Raw genomic sequence first — 26,998 nt, 5'->3', positions numbered from 1 at the left:
TCTACCCAGACAGCTTAGGAAGTGAAAGTTTAAAAACAGCTGATATACAAACACTCCGTCCAGTCATCCTGAGCCCCGAAATAGCGGGATATGGCCATTGTTATGCAACAACTTTGACTCAACAATCACTGAAAAAAATGCAGGTATCGTTTATTTTTAATGTGCATATTTTCTGTTTTTCCATCCAGATAAAAATTGTTTGTCTATTTCAAGGCCGATAAGAAGCGTCTATCCACGCATTTGAAAACCTTCCAAAATAAATGTACTGTACTGCTTGTACTGCTTTTTCATTTTGTTTTTGTCATTTCAAGCCGTAATAGATATTAGCAACACTAATGATGTGTTGGCTGCATTTATTATTGATAAAAAACAATGATCAACTTCTATCAAAAAGTATGGGTGTGATTAAATTTTTGACTGGCACTACTATCTTTAAAAAAATAGAAAAGACATCCATCCATCCATCCATTTTCCAACCTGCTGAATCCGAACACAGGGTCACGGGGGTCTGCTGGAGCCAAACCCAGCCAACAGGAAAGACACCAAGTTACAAATTTTAGTCAATAACAGTTAGTGAATATCCAGGTATTAAACATGCAATAAGCAGAAAAATATTCCTGTGCAGATATCTTACAGTTTTCTGCAAAAAGGCAGTTTCTTTAATTTTTCTCTTAAAAGTTTTCAGTTTAGGCAGAGTGCCAATAACCTGTTGAAATTACCAAGACCTTAAAAGCACATTCAGCTTTTGTACTTTTTTGAAGAATCCAGCCTTAAGTGTATTTGAGATAAGGCACTTAAAAAAACTCCTAGCGCCATCTTTTGTGGTTCTTTTTATTATTTGAAAAGGAAGGAATTGTAGTATTCTCCTGCATCTGCAGGTCGAGGGATGAGATTCAGGTCATGATACCCATTGAGTTCTGCTTGATGCCACTGTGACTGTCACCCAGATTTTCACAATATCGAGAGATATTTCAATGATAAGTGTTTCAGACCCCATGTTAGGGTCACATGGATTACAACAAGCTGAGAGTAAATACAGGAACTGCCTCCATAAATTTTAGTGGTCACTGGGCCTTAATTATTAGAGATTATTAGTGGCCATGTCAGGTAATGTCGTCAAAGGCTTGTCAACATTCATTTGACCTCACACATCATTTTAAAAGCATATTTAGCTGTATTTTTAAAAAATAGTGTTATATCATGGCTTTATGTCTGTGAAAACTCATTCTCAGCATCACAGGGGACAAACAAAAAGGTGCAGATTTTGTGTCATAATATAAAAATACAGTTCTGTGTAAGATAGATAGATAGATAGATAGATAGATAGATAGATAGATAGATAGATAGATAGATAGATAGATAGATAGATAGATAGATAGATAGATAGATAGATAGATAGATAGATAGATAGATAGATAGATAGATAGATAGATAGATAGATAGATAGATAGATAGATAGATAGGAGTGATGGCTGTGAGGCTAAGGATCTGGATGGTTGCCAGTTGAAAACCTGTTACTGTCAGAAGGGTTCTACTCCACTGGGCTTTTGAGCAAGGCCTAAAAACCTGCAAATTACTCCAGTATATCAAATTTAAAAACAAGATAGATACAGCACTATATGACAGATAGACAGCTCTGTTTTCGGAGGCCCAGGTTTAATGTCTAACCTTCTTTGTCAAGTTTTCACATTCTCCTCATGTGCCGGTGACATTCATTGTTGCACTCTATTGTCACTCATGTCTTAAAGATATTGTCTGTAAATGTTCCTAGTGTGAGTTTTGGGGCTGTCTCTGTGAACATGCCATGTGGTGAACTGTCACCTCATTTAGATTAAGGTCCCTGCTTTAAGTGGGATGCTGGGGACAGATGCAGGGGTGAATCTATTATGAAATTAATGAAACTTAAGCAAATCCCCTGGGGGACCCTAGAAGTGAGTTTCATTTTCATCCTCCCATAACTGGAAAAACATAAGAAAAATTGTTATTCATTTCAGGGACTTGGACACGTGAGATATTCAGTTCAACAATTTAAAGAAAAGTGAGATGTAATGGTTACATTTTTAAAAAATTTGTGGTGATCTGTTGTGGAACAACCCCTTTGAAGAAGATAACAATGAGTAACCAGACCTCGTTGATGTTTGCAAAGGGGCCCCCATAACAGTTCAAACTTCAGGACCCCAAAAGTGCACTTCTGCCACTGCAGTGATGTGCTGTGAGCTCATCATAGATGGAGCGAGCTCAGAAGAGGGTGGATGAAGTCACATTCATGTTTCATTGTAAAAACAAAAAATTGTGCCAAGAAACACTACGGGGGCTCCTTTATACCAACAGCAATGTGCCTGCATAATGCCCCAGTGGGACAGGGACTGCCAAGTCAGATGTTTAACTTATTTTTAATTTTCTTGCTTTGTAGATATTCTGGTGTGTTCAGACCATAGTATATGTGTATTTATTTATTTATTTGTTTGTTTAAAGAACTTTAGTAAAAAGCCAAATTTCCCCATTAGGACAAATAAAGTTCTATCTATCTAATTATTTTGACAAAATATGGTCACTAAAGCCACCTCTATAAAAGTCCCATTGATAGTTTTTCCTTTTCTTTATCTATACTAATAAAAAGCAAAACCCTCACTCACTGACTCACTCATCACTAATTCTCCAACTTCCCGTGTAGGTAGAAATTTGGCAGGCTCATACAGCTTACTTACAAAAGTTAAAGCAGGTTTCATTTCGAAATTCTATGTGTAACGGTCATAACGGTCCGCCATGTCAAACTTTCTTATTTATGGCCCAATCTTCACGAAATTTGGTGGGCAGCTTCCCTGCGCTAACCGAAACCAATGTACGTACTTATTTCAGTGGTATGACACCTTTGTCTGCCACCATATTGAACTTTCCAACGGTCTTTATTACTTATGGGCCCATCTTCAAGACATTTGGTACACGGGTTCCCAACGCTAACTGAATCCTACTTACGTACATATATATGTCCATAGCCTGCAGCTCGGTCGCCGTGAGAGGCGGCGTTGGGTCACCCATCCCCACGCCTCCCACGTAGTTGGCTGCCTGCCTATATAAGGCCGTCCGTCGCTCCGGTCTCTTCATTCCCTTCCTTGCTTCACCACGGTATTCACGTCTCCCTGCTGATAACTGCAGCCTTTTTATTTAATCCACGGCTTCTCCGCTGTTTTATTGTTTGTTTATTATGATTATAGTTATTGTGTAGGTATTTTAGACTTAGTTTACATTGTTCAGGTACCCATTTCCTTTAGGGTTAGGGACCGTACCCCCATTAACATGTCTATCGAGGTGATCACCATCAATGAAAGAACTGTCACTTACTGAGTGGTTTTCATGCCCGGAGATGGCGACTGCCTTTTCCATTCTCTGTGTTACATATTGCACGGCCGTATCAGGCTCACTCTTGAAATCCGGAGGAATATTGTGTCTAATGTATTGAATGACTGGGACATGTTCAAGATGTGGACTGATGATGGTACAGGAGATAATTATACTACACAGGAGCACTATAAGAGTGAAATGCTTAAGCCCTTCACCTACTGTATGGTTCTGCATGTGAGTTGACGGCTGCCGCTGAATTCTTCGGTAGTCGCTTTTAAGTGTACCGAAATGGCCAAATATTTTACACCTTTGGACAACCGCCAATGCCTCTTAAACATCTTAGATTCACAGGTGACGATTTGAGTAGTGGACACTTTGATGTTTATGAATGTTTCAACTCTCAAAAGCTGGATGCGAAGTTATCGATGAAACCTATTTCAATTCAAACGCCTCCAATTTCCAGTAAGGCTCTGCTTCGCAATGACAATTAATAAGTCTCAGGGACAGACCCTAGAAAAGGTTGGCATTGATTTGAGACAAGATTGCTTTTCACATGGCCAGCTATACGTTGCATGCTCAAGAGTAAGCTCAGCGCACAGCTTGGTCATATTACAACCGGAGGGCCGAACTGACAACGTGGTATACAAAGAGATCCTTAACAAATAATTATTGGTATATTTTCCCTCAGTTTAAAAAGGTTTACTTTTCTTCTTAATAAAAATTTTAAAGCAGTACTTCTCCGTTGCAAAGCGCGGGTATTTTGCTAGTGACCTATAAAACACAGCAAGGAAAAGTGCTTTGCATATCTATCTATCTATCTATCTATCTATCTATCTATCTATCTATCTATCTATCTATCTATCTATCTATCTATCTATCTATCTATCTATCTATCTATCTATCTATCTATCTATAAATGTAGCTGTTACTGTTTATATACTGTAATAGTGTTCCATGTAAAACAAGGGGATATTTAAAATGAAAATTGACTGAAAAATAAAGGAGTCGGAGGAGACTGCAGTGAACATTGGAGTCCTAAATGCTGAATTCTCAGTTTGTTGGTGAAAAGTCAGGGCATAGTTTCATCTGCTTTATGTCAGCTTACTGATGAGGTAAACATTTGTCAGCTGCTATCCACTGAATTTGTACAATCAACAAGTGCTGTGCCAGCTGCTGAGCATTTAGCAACATGTAGTGAATCACGTGAATTACTCATATTATTAAAAGAAAAATATAAAGAGGTTGAGCAATGTGTCGGCATGCAGGATAAGCACAGTGAGATGTGCGCAGACTTGAACAAACTTGTTAGGCTCGACTGAATGAAGTGCCGTGGATAGTTTATGAAACATTTTTGAAAATATGAAAATGAGTATCCAGTTCACAGTTTGTTTTTTCTATGCTTGTTTTCTCCTTTCATTATTTCATATACCTCCAATATTAAACTAAAAAGAGACAAAGATTTTGGTTATCAAACAGCTCAAAGGTCAACACTGGTAATAAAAAGGGAAATCAGTAGCCAGAGGCTGGACAGACAGGAAGAAACCTTTGGTCAGGACTGCATGTACTGTCTGCATGTTAGTCATCTTTCTTTCTTTCTTTCTTTCTTTCTTTCTTTCTTTCTTTCTTTCTTTCTTTTTCTTAACTTGTAGTTAAGATAAGATTCAAAAACCTCCCAGCTCTAAAATCATTCTATAATATAGAAATATTTTGTTCAATTACACAGAGCTGTATTTGCCCACTCTGATTCCTCTGTTATTGCAAGGGATTGACAAGGAATATTTATTGAAGTTTAATCCCACTCTAATCTTAATACATAATTCACTTGCCTCCTCACTCACTCACTCACTCACTCACTCACTCACGTCAGTCCGAAGCCGAATGCGCAGTCGCCTTCTGCGCAGCTGCCCGAAAAACCTTACGAGATCGACATCCAACCCCAACACTGCAGCAGGCGGCGGATTTACGGCCGCAAAAATTCAAAGAGAAAGGCGACTTCGATTAAAGCTCTAGAGGCCTGAAAGGCGATTTCGACTACAGCTCGAGGCCTAATTACGCATTCTGATTCAATTACGCATTCATTCAATACACCTATATCAGGTTTGTGGTGTTTATACTTATTAATATTCCATATTGCACTGGAACATTCATCATTCAATATTATACTATAGGCCTGGAAAATTCATCAACTAACAATACAAGCCTGTACAGTAATGAGTAAAGCGGACTAAAGTCATTACAAAACAACTTCTTCATTATTTATCATTTGTTCTTCATACACTGCTGACACAAACCCATGCCCATTTCATCTTATGTTGTTGAAACTGACTCTTTGTCTAGTATTAGATAATGTGCATCTTACTGAACAAGTAAAACATTGACCTATTTAATTTATATACTGCTCAAAAAAATTAAAGAAACACTTTTTAATCAGACCATAGCATCAAGTCAATGAAACTTGTGGGCTATTGATCTGGTCAGTTAAGTAGCAGAAGGGGTTGATAATCAGTTTCAGCTGCTTTGGTGCACTAGAGGGACAACAATGAATCAACCCCCATAACAGGAATAATATAACAGGTGACAGGTGAAGGCCACTGACATTTTTCCCTCCTCATCTGTTTTTCACTAGTTTTACATTTGGCTACACTCGAGTGTCACTTCTAGTAGCAGGAGGCGATACCTGGACCCTACAGAGGTTGCACAGGTAGTTCAACTTCTCCAGGGTGGCACATCAATACGTGTCATTGCCATGAGGTTTGCTGCTGGCACAGTCTCAAGGACATAGAGGAGATTCCAGGAGACAGGCAGTTACTCTAGGAAAGTTGGACAGGGCCATAGAAGGTCCTTAACCCATCAGGAGGATCAGTATCTGCTCTTTTGGGCATGGAGGAACAGGATGAGCACTGCCAGAGCCCTACAAAATGACCTCCAGCATGTCTCTGGTATGAATGTCTCTGACCAAACAATCAGAAACAGACTTCATGAGGGTGGCCTGAGTGCCCAACATCCACTAGTGTGCCCTGTGCTCACTGCCTGACACCGTGGAGCTCGATTGGCTTTTGCCATAGAATACCAGAATGGGCAGGTCCACCACTAGCTCCCTGTGCTTTTCAGAGATGAGAGCAGGTTCACCCTGAGCACATGTGACAGATGTGAAAGGGTCTGGAGAAGCCATGGAGAACGTTATGCTTCCTGTAACATCATTCAGCATGGCTGGTTTGGTGATGGGACAGTGATGGTCTGGGGAGGCACATCCATGGAGGGACCGCACAGACTTCTACAGGCTAGACAACAGCACCTTGACTGCCATTAGATATCGGGATGAAATCCTTGAACCCATTGTCAGACCCTATGTTGGTGCAGTGGATCCTTTTGTTCCTAACACGTTACCCAGTCCATATCAGTGGAGATATCCAGCAGGATTTTTTTCCAATTGAGATTTGATGTGTTTTCAAAGTGTTCCTTTAATTTTTTTGAGTGGTTTATAATGTACAAATGTATCCAGCATTAACTAATTAACTAATGCCATAAAAAAGTTGCCTCCTAGTTAAATGAACCCAGTTCAATGGTTGTTAGGTTCAGTTGTTTGAACATAACCAGCCCTGCTCCATATAAAACCTTCCTTACTTTGACCCTTACCATGAGAGTCAAGTTACAAGTTTCAGCCAGCACATCAAAGGCTGCAAAGTAGCAGTGAGCCACAGTTAGAGCTGTGATCTCCCAAAAGGAAGGGACTTCCCAGGTGTGGCCAGCTGGTCAGGCAGTTATTCCAGAGGCGTAGCCTAAGATCATCCAGAAAATTCCATAACATCCAAAGAAATGTAGACTCCCTTTCTCTGAGCAATGCTCAGTTTCCATAACTCACAGTCAGAAGACACTAAGAAAAAATGGGTTTCACTGGTCCGTAACCAGACAGAAATCACTGCTAACCAAAAACAACATGAATTTTCATCTCCTGTTTGCTAAGAAGCACCTGTTTAATCTCCTTGGGCCTCATGTATAACGCTGTGCGTAGAACTCACACTATAACATGGCGTAAGCACAAAAGCGGGATTGTGCGTACGCACAGAAAAATCCGGATGCAGGAATCTGTGCGCACGCATAATTTCACGTTCTTCTACTACATAAATCCCGATTTGCGTGAAAAGTAACGCACGTGCACGCGCCTTCTGTCCCGCCCCAACTCCTCCCAGAATTACGTCTCTTTGAATATGCAAATCAATATAAATAGCCTTCTGTGAAAAGACAATGGGAAAAGCACGGGAGAAAATATAAGAATTTCAGCGAATACCAAGTGGAGGCAAAGGAAAAACGTACTATTTGTTGGTTTAAACAGTGGTATAATCAACAAAAGGAAGCTGATCGAGTGACAGAGTGTCGGAGAAACTCGAAGGCTCAACTTCACAAAGTCGCACAGTGCCCGAAATAAAAAAGAAATCACATATCAAAGTCGCCGTGAAAAAGCGAGTCGTAGCCCACCGTCTGAGTGTCATATGAATGCTTGTTAGGGTACAGACAAAAAAAGGCACACAGTGGGGAAAAAAGCACGAAATGTCAACTTTAATCTCGAAATTTCCACTTTAATCACGTAGTTTATTTTGCCATTAAAGTAGAACATCATAAACTTCATCTTAAAATCGTGTAATTTACTAGTTTCTCAAATCCCATTGTAACTAAAGTGGCATGTTAAATGCTTTGTTCTGTATTTGATCTTCTATGTGCTCTATGTGTATGCATCACTACCTGCTTTTTAAACGGGCTTTCTCTTTCTCCGACAGGACACATAATCCATTACATTCGTGATATTACAGCTCTCTGAATAATTAAAATACTGAGATGTATACGTGATATCTTTTTCATGATGATAGGAATGAAAGCATGTTATTAAACATGGGAACACGGTGGCGCAGTGCTTGTTCATGTCTTACGCAAGAGGCTTACTGCGCCATGTGCGACCTTCAATGAAATAATTTATCACAGAAGTACTGTCTCTTTCAAACGTACTAACCTCCAATTCCTGTCCTTACTTTTCTTTCTCCAAAAACTCAATCGCCACACAATAAGCTATGTAATAGAAGTGAAGCCATTTGTAAGCTTAGAACTTCGATTCTTCAAAACTTTTAAGGAACATTAAAATATCTTAGTAGTACGTGTTTAATTATTATATCCGTCTATCTTTCCAGTGTCGCGTCAGCACCAGCAAGAATACAGCGCAAGGCAGGAACAATTACTGAACTAGCTAGCGCTGCGGCACCGTGTCCTCACATGTTTAATTATAAACAATACAGATTATTTAAATGAAGTTAAAGTTTTATCTGTATAATATAATCAACATGTTTTGCTGCATTTCGTCTTAGAAATGAATACCGTCATCACATGTAAATACGCGTTTTATAAAGTGGCGCAGGTTGTGCAATATTATAACTGTAGTGCAAGTTTACAGTGGGGTAATTGTACTTATAAGTACAAACAGTTCTACAAGGAGCACTTGATGGACTGATTTAGTGTGTTTAGAGTTCTTGGGATAAAACTGTTTCTAAACCGCGAAGTCCGTACAGGGACTAAAGCGTTTGCTGTGGCTCAGGCAGCATCTGCTTCATGCTGTGTACCGATAATTCTCTTTCCAATCAGCTGCTGCTGTGATTCCCCACTCAGATACAGTGATATAAATACTCCGAGTGGTGCAGTGAGAGTAATGTGGAAAAAGATGATCTGCCATGGCAACCCTTAACGGGATCAGCTGAAAGAACAAGAAGATGCAGTGAGAGTTACAACGCTAAAGCAGTTATGGTATTTGGAATACTATGGCTATTCCTTGGACCATTATATTGCTACAAGTTAATTACAATCAGATGCATTACACTAATAAACAATATGCAGTTAATTTCAGTGTACTTATAAAGCCGCGCCAGGAATGTGGATTTAAGAAAGAAAGGGTGATCACACAGGAACAGTAGCACTGCTTTGACGCTGGGTGCCGCCAGTCTGCAAAACCGGGCGGATAAATTGCGTACGCCAAGGAATGAGTTACCGTGGAAATGTGCGTGGCTTTACGCCAAGTTTAGGTTTTATACATCGCGATTTGAGCGTGGAAAGGTTCGTACGCAACATTTCTGTGCGTACGCACCGTTTATACATGAGGCCCCAGGTCTTTTTTTTTTGTCATGAAAAGATGAAACAAAAATGAAACTTTTTGGATGGGACGCAGACACTGCATTACTCAGCAAGAACATCACAGCAGCAATGGTGACAGTGTGATGTCTCAGGACTTGTATGACTTGCCACAAATTATGGATTCTCTTCTGTAATAGAAAATTATTAAGGAGAATGGCCAGCCAGTTGTCTGTGAGCAGAAACTAAAGAGTTGTTAGGCCATGCCACAAGCAATTACTCAAAAAAAAAGTTTATATTAGAATGACTAAAAAGAAGCAAAATTAAAATTTTAAACTGGCCTGGTAATAAGTCAACACTAAACCCGAAACAGGTGCAGTGGCAGGGAATGAAATGAGCAGATATATGCATGATAACCTATCATCCATCCATCCATCTTCCTAACCCAATTATTCAGTGTAGAGATATGGGGCAGTTTGAGCTTACCCAGCAGTCATTGGGTACAAGGCAGAAAACACACCTGGACAGGACACCAGGAGGGTGAACACACACACACACACACACACACACACACATACAGGCCTGTTTACCAACACCAATCCACCTAACCTGCGTGTCTTTGGACTGTGGGTGGAAATCCACACAGACAGGATGAGAACATGTGAACTTCACACAGCAAGCTGTAAATCCCAGTCTCCTACTACTACTCCTGCACCACTAGCCACCTGAAAATCTACCAAATTTCCCAAATTACAGTATTGTTGCAAAAGAAGAAAAGGCTAAAAACCCTCAAGAGTGATGTGAAAAATGAAAATTCAATTATAGGAATCCTTTGGTTACAGTCATAGCGGATATAGATGACACAACCAGCTATTAAATACAAATAAGGAAAGCAGTTTTTCACAGAGTGATAGCTAGTATTATATGATTTTGCTCATTCAATAAATAAGCAAATACATATTTGTTCACACAGCTGCCTTTCATCTAATAGTAGATTTTTGGAGGAAGGCCTGGAAACCTTTCAAAGTAGAAAGAAATTGCAATAAAAGAGGAAATGAGGAAGGAGGCAACTATTTGATTACAGCCTACTTCTTTATATTATTTTAATCATGTCTGCTGTCCCTGCTACACATAGAAATAAATGAACAGAGTGAGAGGTCCAAGTCCCATGTTGTTAACCAATCAGCAATCTGTTTCTGCTAAGGCATTCATTTCTTAAATTTTCCTGGAATGATGGCATTTAATATATTGAGAAATTTTTATGTTGAATTTTCAAGACACCATTATTCTTATAGTTTAAAGATATCATATTTTAAAATATAAATTAATAAGTCTAGTGATTGTATTTACATATACAGTGGATTCAGACATATTAAGAACCCTTCACTTTCTGCATGCTTTATTGTGTTTGTCACGCATACATGTGAGAGGGTCACCTTCCAAGTTCTTCACAGGTATGTGATACCGGTATAATTGATTCAATTGATAATTGAATCAAACATTTTTTGAAACATGTTCAGCATGGTAGAGAGTTACAATGTTGTTTTTTTATATTGTATGGTGAAAGCAGTTATTCTATTAATTGACTGAATGATTTAATTTATTTGTGCCCGACGACTTTATTTAGTCACATATAACCATGAAAATTGTGGTTAAAGAAAAAAATATTTTTTGCTTTTTAGTGCATCTATAACTAAAGTAAATAAAATCATTTTACTTAAAAAAATGTATATATTTTAATTTTTACTTTTTAGTTTTTGAGTATTTTGCAACTGATTTTTCTTTAATCATTTTTCATGAACAGGAACCTTCTTTTAAAGTATTACATGATATTTCTTCTTTGCACAATTATTTGAAGACTAAAAAGAATTATATTTTGGCCTCTATTTTTCTGTTCAGTTTCTTATGGGATTAGCGCTCGATTGCTGCGAAAAAAAAAATATTGATGACAGAACGACAAACTTAGATCAATACTTCCTCACTGTGATCATCAAGGCTACTCCTTCACAAGAGTAATCAAGTAAAGTCGGCAGGCATATTTAACAACTTCACTCACTGGAAGAGGCAAGTGGGGTCGATCCGATGCGTCTCTCACTTGTATGCTCCTACATCTCACTATATTCTCTCTTCGTCACTCTTGTGTGTGCGTTAATTGGAATCGCATAACCTTTGATTAAGGCGAAATTTGTTATGAAATTGCATTGTTTTTGACAGATTATTGTATTGTCATCGATACTGAACACGTATGCAAAATTTGAAGAGATTCATTTCGCCAAATGTGGGTTTAAAATCAGTTGCAAGATCTGACCCAGACAAACAAACAGACAGAGGAGTCAAGTTAAATAAAATCGTTTAAAAAATAAAAATAAAATATAAAAAAACTGCTCTGCCCTTTCTTATATAGGTCCTATGCGTTACCAGACCAGTTCAGTCTGTCATTAATGTGGACCCCCTACTTGTAGCAATGCCCCACCTCCGTATCCACTTCCTGAATAGTGACTGGACGTAGAGGTTTTTTGGTGCAGCAAATATCAATAACCAGTTCTTTAGTTTGTTGATGTTACGTTCTAGACAATTCTTTCTGCAAGGAGCAAGAAGGTTCTCCACCTGACTCCTACACTGCCTTATCAATAAACCTCATAAGGAGAGAGCCATCTGAGAATTTCTGCAACTGACATGACCTTGTGTTATATTTATAGCCGGAGGTGTACAGAGTGCAGAGAAAAGCAGACAGGCCTGCTCCTTGTGGTGCTCCAGTGTTGCTCACATCCTTATCAGAAGCATAGTCCTTGAGCCTCACAAACTCTGGTCTGCCCAAGAGATGACCCATTATCCAGGACATTGTTCACAATTGTTGGACTCCATTTATAACAAGAAGCCTCTGTGCTCAATTAGAAGGTGTTTTAGCTCGTATGTATTATATTGCATGGGCTGATTGTGTTTGTTGATAAATATAATCTGTTTTGGAATAGAATGACTCTGATCCCTCTCTAGTTGCTGATTGTATGTATAGATACAGCAGATGTTTTGTAAAACTGGATGCTTCTTGAGATTATATGTAGTTTATCTGAGCCCTTTCTTATTTGCAATGGTGATGGACAGGTTGACAGACGAGATCAGACAGGAGTCGCCGTGGACTATGATGACATTGTGATCTGTAGCGATAGTAGGGAGCAGGTTAAGGAGACCCTGGAGAGGTGGAGATATGCTCTAGAGAGGAGAAGAATGAAGGTCAGTAGGAACAAGACCAAATACATGTGTGTAAATGAGAGGGAGGTCAGTAGAATGGTGAGGATGTAGGGAGTAGAGTTGGCGAAGGTGGATGAGTTTAAATACTTGGGATCAACAGTACAGAGTAATGGGGATTGTGGAAGAGAAGTGAAAAGAGAGTACAGGCAGGGTGGAGTGGTTGGAGAAGAGTGTCAGGAGTGATTTGTGACAGAAGGGTATCAGCAAGAGTGAAAGGGAAGGTCTACAGGACGGTAGTGAGACCAGCTATGTTATATGGGTTGGAGACAGTGGCACTGACCAGAAAGCAGGAGACAGAGCTGGAGGTAGCAAAGTTAAAGTTGCTAAGATTTGCATTGGTGTGACGAGGATGGATAGGATTAGAAATGAGGACATTAGAGGGTCAGCTCAAGTTCGACAGTTGGGAGACAAAGTTGGAGAGGCAAGATTGCGTTGGTTTGGACATGTGCAGAGGAGAGATGCTGGGTATATTGGGAAAAGGATGCTAAGGATAGAACTGCCGGGGAAGAGAAAAAGAGGAAGGCCTAAGAGAAGGTTTATGGATGTGGTGAGAGAGGACATGCAGGTGATGGGTGTAACAGAACAAGATACAGAGGACAGAAAGATATGGAAGAAGATGATCTGCCGTGGCAACCCCTAACGGGAGCAGCCGAAAAAAGAAGAACATCCAGGTCAGACGTTTTGAAAACATGGCACCTAAGAGTGGGAAGATTAGCACACACCAAGTCGGAATTTCACTGTATTCTGTACACATTGTTCTCTTGTGAAAATTCCTCCAGAGGCGCTGTACAATGATTGACTCTGCACACTGACCTCCATAGGTCACGCGAAAATGCAATTTCCCCTCAGGGGATTAATAAAGTATATCAAATCAAAAAACAAAACCTCAAAAATACATCCACACAGGTGTGAATTACTGTCAACTGTCACAGAGATTTGTACAACAAGCTGCCTGAGCCTGACACAAGGTTAAGTTGTTCAGACAAGCATCTGTTAAAACTGGGCACATCCTCAAGCTATCAGATTTCAAGAAATGACTCATTTTGTTACCTATAAGTATAATTTAAAAGAATCAACAAATAAAAACAGTAAATAAAAACATACACCAACATCTCCCATTCCCATACAAATATATGCACTTTTAAATACCATTCACAGTTTCACAGATAGCATATCATTTATCATTTTCTTAAAAATAAAAGCAAAACTGATTTACTCAAACAGATGAACAGGAAATAAACTCTTTAATTAAAAACAGAAACCAGGTGCTATTTCTGTCAATATGATTGTATCATTGTGGATTAAACTATGTTTCAATCTACTCAAAAAGTCATTTTTATAGCCCAAACATAATTATGAATGTGCCAGTATTGCTAGTATTACAGGGAAGGGGCCTGTCAGGTCAAACATTGGTGTGATGTGACTATTATCTATCCTCATGTCATCTTATTCATGCACAATTCTGTATATTTATTCTCCTGAACATAACCCGATTCACCAGGCTGTGTGTACACAGAATCCTTAATGCTAACCAGAAAAAAAAAACAGCAGATGAAAGCCAATAAGAAAGAATGATATTGATTATTTTATAGCAATTTCTTCAAAAAGAAAATATATCTCATCACGGTCTATCTCGTGAGATTATTAACACTGTGGTTTCTCCAGCCATCATCAAATCCTTTAGTAATCACACTATTTATTTGTAGACATCACCTTGACTTTCTTTAAGGTGGCACATAAGAACAACAGCATATCATTCATCCATCCATCTTCTGAACCTGCTTATCCAGAGGAGGGTCTCGTAATACTCTACTATCACTTTTGCCCCCAAACACACAAAACCTGCAAACACCAGTACTGTGTAGTAGTTAAGGCATTCAGGTTAAGTTTAAATCCTAAGGTTGTTGGTTCAATGGCTACCTGTGATTCACTGCGTGACCCTAAGCATGTCATTTATTCTGAATGTATAACACATTTCCAAAAGTATTCATAAGCAATTCTAATGGAGTCGGATCTTTGAAACTGCCTTAAATAAAGGCATCCAACAAAATTTATAACAATAAAAGTGTGTTGGGGACTCGGCACAGAAGGTCACAGTCTGTGAGCATTTTATTCTCAATAAACGTTTAATAATTTACCAGTAAATGCACAGAACTGTACAGACACTCACAAGAACATATTTTAAATAAGTACAGACAAGAAAGTAGATTTTACTAACACTGATTTTTTTAATTACTCAAAAGAAATACAAGCAGCTCCTATTCGTGAAGCAGCGAGGCACATCATTCAGAGTGCTGCATATTGGTTGTACAATTTTTGACGTCTACATATTAGTAATGAGGCCAGTAGCAGCAGCATTTTTCACTTTCGCAGTAAAAGTAAGGTGTGCAAGGAAATGTAATAGTGAGCTTTTACTTTATAGCATTTAGAAAATGAGCAGTTTGTTTAAACTAAGTCATTGTGGGTTGGTTCTAATGAAGAAGAGAAGACATAAATTTTAAAATCACTCCCTTTCATCAGTGGAGCAATGTTACTATTTAGATCTTCCAAAAGAATAGCCAAGAACTGCTGGAATTAGTAAAAGACTCCCATGATTTTCATAGCACTTGAAGGCATTGTTGGTTGGCTCAATGGGTCCTCTTTCTAGAATGCAATTCAATCACTATGAAGTCAGGAGAGTAAAATTAACCATTCCAGGCTCAAAGGTCGTGCACGAGTGTCTTAGTTGAAATTCTGGCGGAATGAGTCCCACAGGGATGTCAGTTGAGACTCCAGATCTTGGGTGTAGGGGTTCAACTTCTCTTTAAGATCTTCAGCATAGGGAGCTAGGTTCTTTTGGACTTCTTGGGCTTTCTGGACAAACCCCTCCTGGAAGGTCTGGGTGTAGGGTTCCAGGTTCTGCTGGAATTCTTGGATGCGCTGATTGACCTTCTCATGGAGGTCATCGGCATAAGGACTGACTTTGGTGCGGAGGTCTTCCAGGTTCTGATTGATCTTTTCCTTGAGCTGCTCTGTGCCAGTCATGAGGGTCTGACGAAGGGTTTCGGAATTCTGATCAAACTTCTCTCTCAGGTCACCGGCAAATGGAACCAGACTCTGGCGAAGATCCTCAATATTCTGCTTGATTTTCTCATTGAGCTCATCAGCATAGGGTGTCAGTTGCTTGTTGACGTTCTGCAAATCAGACATGAGCTGTTGACGGAGAAGTTCGGCATCTTGGGTCACTTTGTCCAGGAGCTCTTGGGCCATAGGGCTCATCTTATTGCGCAGTTCCACAGCATAGACATTGGCACTGTTGGCACTGTCTACGATCTTGGTGCTGCAAAGACAGAAGTCAAAAAATTACAGCTCATATACCTGCTTCCACTTTTAGACTTGGACTTATGCTATGTTATACACTCATCACACTAAAACAATAAAGATAACCCTGGTTGATAAAGTAAACACAGCTGTTACCAGTTTCAAGTATGCTGCAGCATTTTCATGATTTAAATAACAAATATTATATTACAGATAGATCAGTGTAATGCTAATGACTCCAGTTATTGTTAATTTTATTCTGTATGATTAGAAGTTGCATAAGACTTCATTCAGAAAGAACAAAGCGAACTTCATGACTTGGAAACAATAGACAAAGAAAGTCAACTTACTTGAGCTGTTGTCCAATCTCAGACTGCTTAATCGTCTCAAGAGCATCCTCAGCAGTGTGGGTCGCTTTGGCTACATAGTCCCAGAAGGCATCCTTCACCTGTTCCAGGCGGGTTTTGTGATGCTCCTGCCAGAAAATGTTAGCCTGGCAGCCTAGAACAGAGAGGCAGAACTGTTTAAGACACAGCTGCAAGTGTTAGCCTCCTTCAGAATAGCACAAGAGACAATAAGGAAGGAAGCATTTATAAAACGTTTCAAATAGAAAAGAGGATCTCTGAGTAGGCTGGCAGCCAGGAGCCAATGAAGCCCAACCTGAGTTGTACTGAACGGCTCTCTCAGACTGGCCAAATGACTGCTGGCTTTGCCAGGAAGGGATACTAAAATCCCACAAGTACTCGCCAAGGAGATACAGCTGCTTGTGATATTATCATTTTTGGTGGTCTGCAAAGAAAGAAAGAAAGAAAGAAAGAAAGAAAGAAAGAAAGAAAGAAAGAAAGAAAGAAAGAAAGAAAGAAAGAAAGAAAGAAAGAAAGAAAGAAAGAAAGAAAGAAAGAAAGAAAGACTTACCAGTAAAGACTGCAAGAGTTAGCACCACAAGGAACTTCATGTTGACTCACCAGCTCTGTAAAACAAATGACAGCAGCTACAGTATGAAGCACTGGAAGGATGGACCTGTTGAACTGTGGGAAAACAGAGCTAGCAGCTCCAGTTATATATATATATAAATATATATAATGTGTGTGTGTGTATATTTAGCTATATATAATATATGTGTGTGTGTGTGTATATAGATATATATATGTGTGTGTGTGTGTATATTTAGCTATATATATATATATATATATATATATATATATATATATATATATATATATATATATATATATATACATATATATTATATATATATACATATATATATATATATATATATATATATATATATATATATATATATACACACACACATATATATATATCTATATATACACACACACACATATATTATATATATATATATATATATATATATATATATATATATATATATATATATATATATATACACCATTAAAAGGCAGACCTGTGAGGCTGATAGTAAGAAAGGTAAGCCCCTGTTACTGCATGTTGAAAGAAAAAACTAAATATACACGTACTGAAATGCACAATTATTTTCAAAAAACCGTAGTGAAGTAATGAAGGTACTACATTGTGATCTTCATGCATATTATCAATGGTTTTTGACAAAGCTTAGCTCTAAATACCTTTAACATTGATATATTTTATCTGTTTAGATGTATATACTATAGTTTTTCCCGGCTGCATTTCCACATTTACCAAGCGGGTAAGAGACATGCTGAATATTCCAGTCCTACACATCTGTGTATTTGTCTGTAGTAAATAAGCAAGACAGGACCTCCTAGTTGAGGCCACATCTCAGAATGAAAGTAGTGCCTCTAAGTGAGGCTGCTTACCTCTTGGTGTAACGCCCTTGTCCAAATGGTAGTGTGTCTCTGCTCGGGAGCACTTTGGAGTATTTATACAGCCTGGTCTCTTAGATAAGACAAGACATGGTCCTAAAGTCCACCCTGGTGTTGTTGCTGTAGTCAGGTTTGTGTTACTCACTGTGACAACGAGGCCACATCCACGTTTAAGGCCAATATGTTCACTTCACCTGGTGATGTTGGCTTTCATGCAAGGAACAGAAACATAAAAAAACAACAACAGCATTTTTTTTGTATTCAAAGATTATACTGATCAGGCAAAATTTCTATAATATGGCCATCTGTGTGAAAATAATAGAAAAAGAAAAAAGTGACACAATTACCAATATCACAAACTGTTATTAATTTAGGCAGAGCTCATTTAATGATGTATAGAAGAAGGGGCCTGAGTTGCCTCGAAAGCTTGCATATTGTAATATTTTTAGTTAGCTAATAAAAGGTGTCATTTTGCTTGGCTTTTCTCTACATTCATAATGGCTAACATGGTACAACACCCTAGTACTACTTAAATACTTTCTGAAATTCTTATTTTTGTCTTATGAAACTCCACCAAGAAAATCAGGCCTCCTGATGTAAGGATTCTGACATGAGGCAAGGAGCTTATATTTAACAACAAGCTAAATCTCTTCAATTGTATTTTTCTTTTAAATATGATCACCATGACAAAAAGGGTGCCGTCTAAAACTTTAAGTGAAATCACAGCAAAGGATCGATCTGGGCCTAAACCAGGCATCTCTAACTCCGGTCCTGGAGGGCTTTTCATTCTAACCCTTTTCTTAATTAGTGACCTGTTTTTGCTGCTAATTAACTTCTTTTGAATTAATTTTAACTGAGTTGTTTTTTTAAGATTTGTTCCCCAGAAATTTCTTCATCGTTGCTCTGAATTGCTTCATTTCTTTCCTTAAACAGAAATGAAATGTGAAGTGAGTGAGCCAACAGAAGACCAACTACGTCAGGGCTTCGAACTCCAACCAATTTCACTATAAACAGTTGCTTAATTAGGCGCTGAGTCTTGTTGTTAATTAAATCTGTTCTATAATTCCACATCTTGTTTCTGCTCTCTTTGTGCAATAGCATACATTTCTGAAACTGTTGATTTTTTCTTTATGTTTCTAAGAGTACTGTTAAAATGTTTTGGAGACCTGAGCAAATCAACATTCCTGGGACCTCCTCCCTTTTTATTTTCAGATATTGTGTGATGGTCACAGTTTGCTGGTCATGTTTTAGTTCATTTTGCATTTCATTGTTGTTTGGCTGCTACTTAAGGAAAAAGAAACAATTATTGGGTCTGAGTCTTCAAGAGCAAGTCAATTTAAATTAATTCAAAAGAAGTTAACTAGCAGCAAAAACAGGCCACTAATTAAGAAAAGAGTTAGAATTAAAACCTGCGGCCACTGCGGCCCTCCAGGACTGGAGTTTGAGATCCCTGGCCTAAACTATACAAGGCCATGCAGACCAGCAGCTCTCACGCTTGTTCCTAAAGATACCCTTCGGCTTGATGTTTTCTCTACACTTGATAATCTCTCTGTTTTCAGTCTTTAGACTTGATAAATAATGCAGGATATTTTTGATAAACATCAGTATGACATTTTTTAAAGTGTTAGGTCTATACCAGGGTGGCCGACTCCGATCATGGACAGTCACAGTGGCTGCAAGTTTTTGTTTTAAACCAGTTGCTTAATTGGAAGTCAATCCTCACCAATAACAGATCTTATGTAATTTCATGGCTTGTTAATGTTTTAACTCTTCCATGTCAGCTCATTCTTAAATCATAGTTCTTTGTTTCCTTTCTAATCATACATACATCATCCAAGTGATTTGAAGCCTAAAATGGAGAAGCAATTTTCATTTCTTCACTTTCTCTTCAGTTTGCTCCTGATTATGTAATTAAACCAAATAGTGAATGATGAATACACACGGGTGGAAATGGAGACAGATGTAGAACTGCTGGTTCCTTTGTCATTTGCATCTTATTGCTAATAAGGAGCAGTTAAAACAATGAATACAGTCATTTAAGACTAAAATGGGCAATTCAGGGGTCGATATCTTAACAAGCAAGGCAAATAAATTGAAGCAAATAAATGTCACTTGAGCAATAAGTGCTTCATCAGTAATGAATGATTTTTCATGGAACAATTGGGTTGGAACAAAAACCTGAAACCACTGTGCCCCCCAGGACCGACGTTGCTCAGTCCTGATTTAAAGGGTCTGAATCTTTAACAGCAAATAAATTAAATGAAGTTAATTAGTAGCAAAAACTAGTCACTAATTAAGAATATAGTTAGAATGAAAACCTGTAGAGACTGTGGCTCTCCAGGATTGGAGTAGGCTACTCCTGGTCCAATCTAAATCATCATTCAAATCTTTAAGATTTGATCCTCTGTGTCTAAATATCCATCCATACCTTCCATTTCCTCCATCATCCAACCCACTATAATCTAACGCAGGGTCACTGGGGTCTGCTGGAGCCAATCCCAGCCAACACAGGGCGCAAGGCAGGAACAAATCTCAGGCCAGGGTGCCAGACTACCGCAGGGCACCCGCACACCCACACTAGGGACAATTTAGGAACGCCAATGCACCTAACCTGCATGTCTTTGGACTGTGGCAGGAAACCGGAGCACCCAGAGGAAACGGGGAGAACATGCAAACTCCACACAGGGAGGACCCGCTACCACTGCTCCACCGTGCCCTTCCATTTCCTGAACCTACTTAGATAGATAGATAGATAGATAGATAGATAGATAGATAGATAGATAGATAGATAGATAGATAGATAGATAGATAGATAGATACTTAATCCAATTACATAGAGTCAGAACTTGGAAACAGGCAGAGAAAAGGAGGGCAAGGGAGCTGAAGCGTATCCTAGCAGAACTGGGGCAAAGAACGAATGAGCAATGGTGACAGTCTCACTTATAGAGGGGCAAATTAGAACGACAAAGCAGTGAATTGTTTGAGATGAAACAATTTTCTTAAAAGTGTGTTTAATAAACATCAGACACAGTATACATCCATCCACCTGTTCTCTAAACCCGTTTATCCAAAGTTGGGTTTCTCTTACTATTATTCAGTGTAATTAACTGGTTTCCATCAACTTTCAACCTGACTTAACTAAACACAGCAGCACATTATGTAATAAATCGGACAGAATCATTTCAGCCGAGAATCATATACTGTTCTGTAATTCTAAATCTAATTTTGTGATGAGTTGACTTTTTATTTTAAAACAAATTATTAAAGTGTTTTTGTTTTTTAGCAATCTGAAATTTAATTGTCACAAAACCAAACTAAAATGCTGTCTTAACAATGATGGCTGTCTTGCTGGGAAAATGTAGCTCTTACAGCATACATTAGATGATGAGCCACCGGTTTCTGGAACAAATCTGTGAAAGGGAGGTGTCAGATCAAAGCTTCACCGCCTGAGAACGCACGGTTACATCACAGAATCTCCTCAGTCTGAACTCTGTTTGGTTTCACTGTAATAAAAGAACTTTGACCCAAAGGAGGACACAGCACTAGTGTACCTCCAAAGCCAGCCGTTTCATCCTCAGGCTTGTTTACAAAACTGACTTTTGGCAGCTTCTATCTCTCGTTGGGTTAATGCCATCTTGTTGTCCTCCTGATGTCTGGGAAATATTCTGGGAAATTTCTAAAAACCTAGTAACTTGTATTAGAAAAAGACAGGCTTATTTGGAACAACTTAGGGATTCAATCTTCAGTCCATCCATTTACTGAACCCACTTAAAACTGCTTTACAGTCCTTTATCCAACACTTTCCAAACTTAAATTGTCCATTCATGTTTATTTTAGCAGTATTAAATTCAAGACCAAGTATCAACACTTGACAGGCGACCATCACAGTATATAAGTCCACTTGTGGTAGACCACCTAGACCCACTGCAGTTTGCTTATCGGACAAAGACTGGAATGGAAGCCTTATTCTCTCCAGGACAAAGCTGGCAGCACTGTGAGGATTATGTTTTTTGATTTCTTCAGCGCTTTCAATTCCATCCAGCCATCTCTGTCAAGGGGTAAACTCAGAGATATGCGGGTAGATGGACCTGTGGTGTCTTGAATAATGGACTCTCTGTCAGGCAGGCCGCAGTTTGTGAGACCCAAGGACTGTGTCTCTGATATGGATGTGAGCAACACTGGAGCAGCACAAGGGACAGACTTGTCTCCTCTTCTCTTCACTCCATACACCTCAGAAATTCTCAGATGATTCTGTACACATGTGGTGTATAGGTAAGGGGGATAAGACAGAGGAGAAGAGTCCGGTGGAGATGTTTGTTCCTTGGCACAAAGACAATTGTCTGCAACTTAACATCAGCAAAAATAAAGAACTGGTTACAGACTGTCACCGCACCAAAGAGCCTCTACGTCAAGTCACTATTCAAGGAGTGAATCTAGAGGTTTCCCACTCCTACAAGTACTCGGGGATTCACATTAACGACAGGTTGGACTGGTTTTGGAACACAAAGGATTTAGAGGAGAAAGGGCAAAGTAGGCTCCTTTTCCTTTAATATAGAAAGTGATATCCTTCAAATCTTCTACAACTCTGTGATGGCCAGTGCGATTTTCTATGCTGTGGTGTGCTGGGCTGGTAACATCACTTCAAGAATGTCCCACTGAATTAACAAACTAATGAAAAGGCCAGGCTCAGGTATGGGACACGCTCTGGAACCCCCTTGGAGATCACAGAGGAGAGAATTAAAACAAAACTGAGTGGCATTGTGAACACAGCTGCACATCTGCTCTCTGACACACTTACACTGAGGACTGTCAACCAACAACTTATTCAGCAGAAGCGTGCCAAGAAACATAACTGGCGGTCCATCATATGAACAGCAATATGCCTGCATAATGCCTCTCAGGGATTAGGACAGACAAGTCAGAACATTTCTTTTCTTTCTTCTTAAATTTTTCTTCCTTTTATGTACATATATATATATATATATATATATATATATATATATATATATATATATATATAGATAGAAGGCGCTATATTGCGCCCGACCCGGCACAGACTGATGCAGAGGCACGTGTAAAATAACAAGACTTTGCTCGTCTTCCCTGTAATCCCTCCAGCCACAACACAGTCCCAAACCAAGCACTTAGCCAACACACAAACATTTTTCTCTCCACCTTGGCACCACCACTCCTCCCAGGCAACCTCGTCCTCTTCCTCCCAATTCTGGCTCCTGAGTGGTGAATGCTGGCCCTTTTTATAACCCACCTGGAAGTGCTCCAGGTGCTTGATCACCCGTTGCTAATTGCACCTCCGGGCGGGACTGTAGAGGTGTCCAGGTGGGCTCCGGGATCCATGTAGCACCCCCTGAAGGCCATGCCATATCCCCACAGAGTTGTGGAAAACTCCATCTCCCATGAAACCTTGCGGGAAACTGAGGCACCATCGTCAGCCAAGGAGGCTGCCACCAACCTTCGAGGTAGTGAGACACCCATGGTCTGTCTATCAACGGCTGAGCGAGTTTCTCTCTTCTCAGAGGTTTCGTTTTGCTGAAGTGCTCACCTCGCTTGTGTATTAGTGGCTACATGAGTTTGTCTTTCTTCGGCAGTTTCACTTTGGTGATGGAGTCGCTTTCTTTGAGCTTCATGACATAGCCTCGCACTTCTTTCTTCTTCTGACTCGTTAGGGCCACTTTGCTGGCTCTTTGAGCTTCATGCTGTAGCCTCGCACTTCCAGGCTGGATAGACACACTTCCACATCCACGTAAACGTTTATATATAAGATATCTTTTTATTTATGTATTTATCTATTTAAAGGGCTTCTATAAAAATTTGGAACTGAGGAAAAAAAAAAAAGTTCTATTTATCTCCATTAATACTGGGTCATTTCAGAGCCCCCACCTAATAAGCACATTTTTTGGGTTGGAAGGCACTTACACAGAACATACAAACTCCATGCACACAAGCTAGGAAATTTGCTCTTTGGCACTGTAATAAACAAAAGGGTGTTTTAATTTCTGCTTCATCTGTAGTTTCACTGAATCGGTTACACAGAAATCACATATTACTTGTTATTTGACTGATGTCTTTATTCAAGGCGACTTAACAACATTTGACATACAATTGGCTACTTTTCTTTGCTTTTTCCACTTGGAGCACAGGCAGGTGAAGTGACTCGCTCAGGGTCACACAGTGTCAGTAGTGGGAGTCGAAGGCACAATCTTGAAGTGCAAAGCCTTAACCAGTACATCACATTGCCAAAAGTAAATGTTTTTTGTTATTCATCCATCCATTTTCTGAACTTCACACTTACAGGTAATAGAAATTCATCCTTCAACTAATCAATTGTTTTGTATTTTGACATTATTTTGAAAAGCAGAGCTCAAAATATTAAAATGTAACTGGACTTGTAAATTACTACTGTACTTTTTTATATTGATAGTTTTCATTGTATTTCACAGGGCATACAACTCAGGCCTCTAATACTGAGATTCAAAGTTCTCATGATAATGCAGTGTCTGTCAGATGTCATCTTGTCTCTCACAAAATATACTACATATTTCATAGGCAGATTTCAGTGGCTGCCATGGTAAATACAGCCACCCATTTATACGTGGTCTGACTTTTGAAGTGCAAGCTTGTTAAACATTTGTGTGTGTTAAAGAGTAGTAATCAACGGCCTGGCCAGTACAGCTTTCCTTAAAGGAGTGTATTCAGACAGGCTGCATGGTTCAAAGTTCGTGTTTCCAGAAGTCTCATTTCTTCATCTTTTTTTAGCTTCTCATAACACCCCACCCCATTTGCACAGATGCCACGTCACCTTCCAACGTGGACTTTAATGGGCTGCTCTGGTCAAAGTCCCTTGACAACACACTGCATTTTACACATACACATATGGATGTGTGATTTCACAGATTTGAATCACAAAACTGCTGAACACAGAAATGGAGGCATACTGAACTTTGGATCATTTTGAATATCTTTAAAAAGTGAGGGTCTTTTATTTATATAACAGAATGTGAGTTGCACCATTAGCCAGACAGTTCCACTTAGACAAGTTGGGCTTGTCAGTTTCCTTTTCATCTATTCCTTCACACCCCCAGCTAATCATTGTTTCATAAAAATAATATATATACACATACATACATAAAGTTCCCTCAGAAAATATTCTGACCCCTTCACTTTTTTCCACATTTTGCTCAATTACAGCCGTATGCTAAAATCATTACAATATTTTTTTTCTCTTTGTCAAACAACACTCAGAACTCCAAAATGATAAAAGGAAAAACAAGATTTTAGAAATGTCTGAAATTTTATTAAAAATAAAAAACTGAAATGTCATGTTGGCACAAGAATTCAGACCCCTTACTCAGTACTTTATTGAAGCCTCTTTGGCCGCAATTTCAGCCTGGGGTCTTCTTGGGTCTGAAGAGACAAGATTCACACATCGGGATTTGGGGATCGTCTGCCATTCTTCTCTGCACATCCTCTCAATCTGGTCTACTGATCTCTGTTAAAGACTGACCTCCTGTTAACGGAAGGGTTTGATTGCAGTTGGTACTGCTAAAGGTGGGACAAAAAATGAAGTGTAGGTGGCACAATTATTTTTTTCGCATAAGTGATATAGGTGTTGGTGAACTCTCTGCCTTCAGTAAACCAAATGATCATTTAAAAACTGTGTATCGTGTTCACTCAAGATGTCTTTGGTATTATATTAAATTTGAAATTTGTTTGGCAATCAGAAACAATTAAGTGTTATGAAAAAACAAAAATCAAGGAAATAGGAAAGGGTGCAAACAATTTTGCAAGGTAATGTGTATATTATATATATTGTCACAGGAGGTTGGGGGACAGACCCAGCCAGGACGCCTGGACGGACTGGGAGGTGGCGTATACGTCCCCCGGGCCACGAGGGGGCAACCGCCCTGGATGTTGAGGGGACCACGGGAAAAGAGCAAGGAGGCTCAAGCCCATTGCCACCACCAGGGGGCACCCCGAGCCTCATGGAACCTGGGAAACATTCATTTCCGCCACACCAGGAAAGATGGAGGAAGATCCTTCCAGGGACGCCTGGAGTGCTTCTGGGTGCAAGGGCAGCACTTCCTCCACACCAGGAAGTGCTGCCAGAAGAATGTCATCAGGCACCTGGAACACATCCAGGTGGGAATAAAAGGAGCCGCCTCTCTACAATCAGGGAGCTAGAGTCGGAAGTGGGAGCAGGGCGAAGCTCCTGTGAAGAGAGGAAAGGCGGACCATGGACTGAGAGAGAAAGGCCCGTGTTGGGAGTGATTGGTGCTGGGAGAACTGTGTTTCAATATTAAACGTGTGCTTTTTATAAAGTAATGGTGTCTGTCTGGTGGTGTTCGGACCCGGGTCTTACAATGAAGACAGATGGTGGCTGGCCTCTTTACATGGGTGGGACTCTTCCTTAAGGGAAGGACAGGGGGAAATGGCTTTTGAAGGGTGCTGTCTCTCCCAAACTGCTATTTGGCAGCCCCCCCCGGGGTGTAACGGCCATTCCGAGTCCCACAGAGCTATATGGGACTTGATATTGGTCTACTCAACCCAATTGGGTTCTAGGAATGCCACCAGGGGGAGCTACAGAGCCCCACATTAGGCTTCCACTACACCTGGGAGTAATTCCAGACCTCCCTAACGAGCCACCTCAAGTTCTCTCAGGTTAAAAAGGAGCCAGCTACCTCACAGAACGAACCAGAGTCGGGTGGAAGAAGACAAAGCTGGTCAGTGGAGGCAGAAATACAGAAAAGGAAAAAAGGACTGTCCGTTTGTGCTAGCTGAAAATAAATGTGTCTTGAGCTGGACTTGTGCCTCTGTGTCTGGTATGATGGGTGTTTGGGGAGCTGTATATGCCCTGGTTTCCACAATACACAAACAACTGGTCAAAAGTTTTTAACACCTCAGTGTTTATGGAAATGCACACAATTCAATGTCTTAATGCTTCATGAAATCAAGGCCACAGAACAAATAAACAATGGCCATAAAAAAATTAAAAAAAATAACGCCAGGAATAATTAAGCATACAAAATTTTATTCAGATATTCGATTAATCAAAGTAGCCAAGTTTTGCTGAAATAGCAGCCAAACTGTGGCAACCCTTGTGAATCAGAATGCCAGTCACTCTGTGCCAGTCCCCAACTCTGCCTCCAGCAAAA

The 26,998-nt window shown here is 39.6% G+C and overlaps 1 protein-coding gene and 1 long non-coding RNA gene across 2 annotated transcripts; one reads left to right on the top strand and one right to left on the bottom strand.

Annotated features, from left to right (window-relative positions):
• LOC127526144 (uncharacterized) lies at positions 1-26,164 on the top strand. Its single transcript, XR_007933765.1, has 2 exons — positions 1-143; positions 25,665-26,164. It is a non-coding gene; the product is annotated as an uncharacterized LOC127526144 (long non-coding RNA).
• On the bottom strand, positions 14,908-17,905 carry LOC114667284 (apolipoprotein A-IV-like). The gene is made up of 4 exons (XM_028822532.2): positions 17,823-17,905; positions 16,915-16,969; positions 16,350-16,500; positions 14,908-16,018 (listed from the first exon to the last, which is right to left on the bottom strand). Exons 2-4 carry the CDS (start codon positions 16,952-16,954, stop codon positions 15,421-15,423), a joined length of 789 nt encoding a protein of 262 aa, XP_028678365.1. The 5' UTR covers positions 16,955-16,969; positions 17,823-17,905; the 3' UTR covers positions 14,908-15,420.
• Positions 26,165-26,998: the final 834 nt, after the last annotated feature.

Source organism: Erpetoichthys calabaricus, chromosome 17, assembly GCF_900747795.2.
Source record: "Erpetoichthys calabaricus chromosome 17, fErpCal1.3, whole genome shotgun sequence".
NCBI classification, from domain to species: Eukaryota; Metazoa; Chordata; class Cladistia; order Polypteriformes; family Polypteridae; genus Erpetoichthys; species Erpetoichthys calabaricus.
Note: the sequence above shows the minus strand (reverse complement) of the source record. Positions and strands in the feature narration are given on the sequence as shown.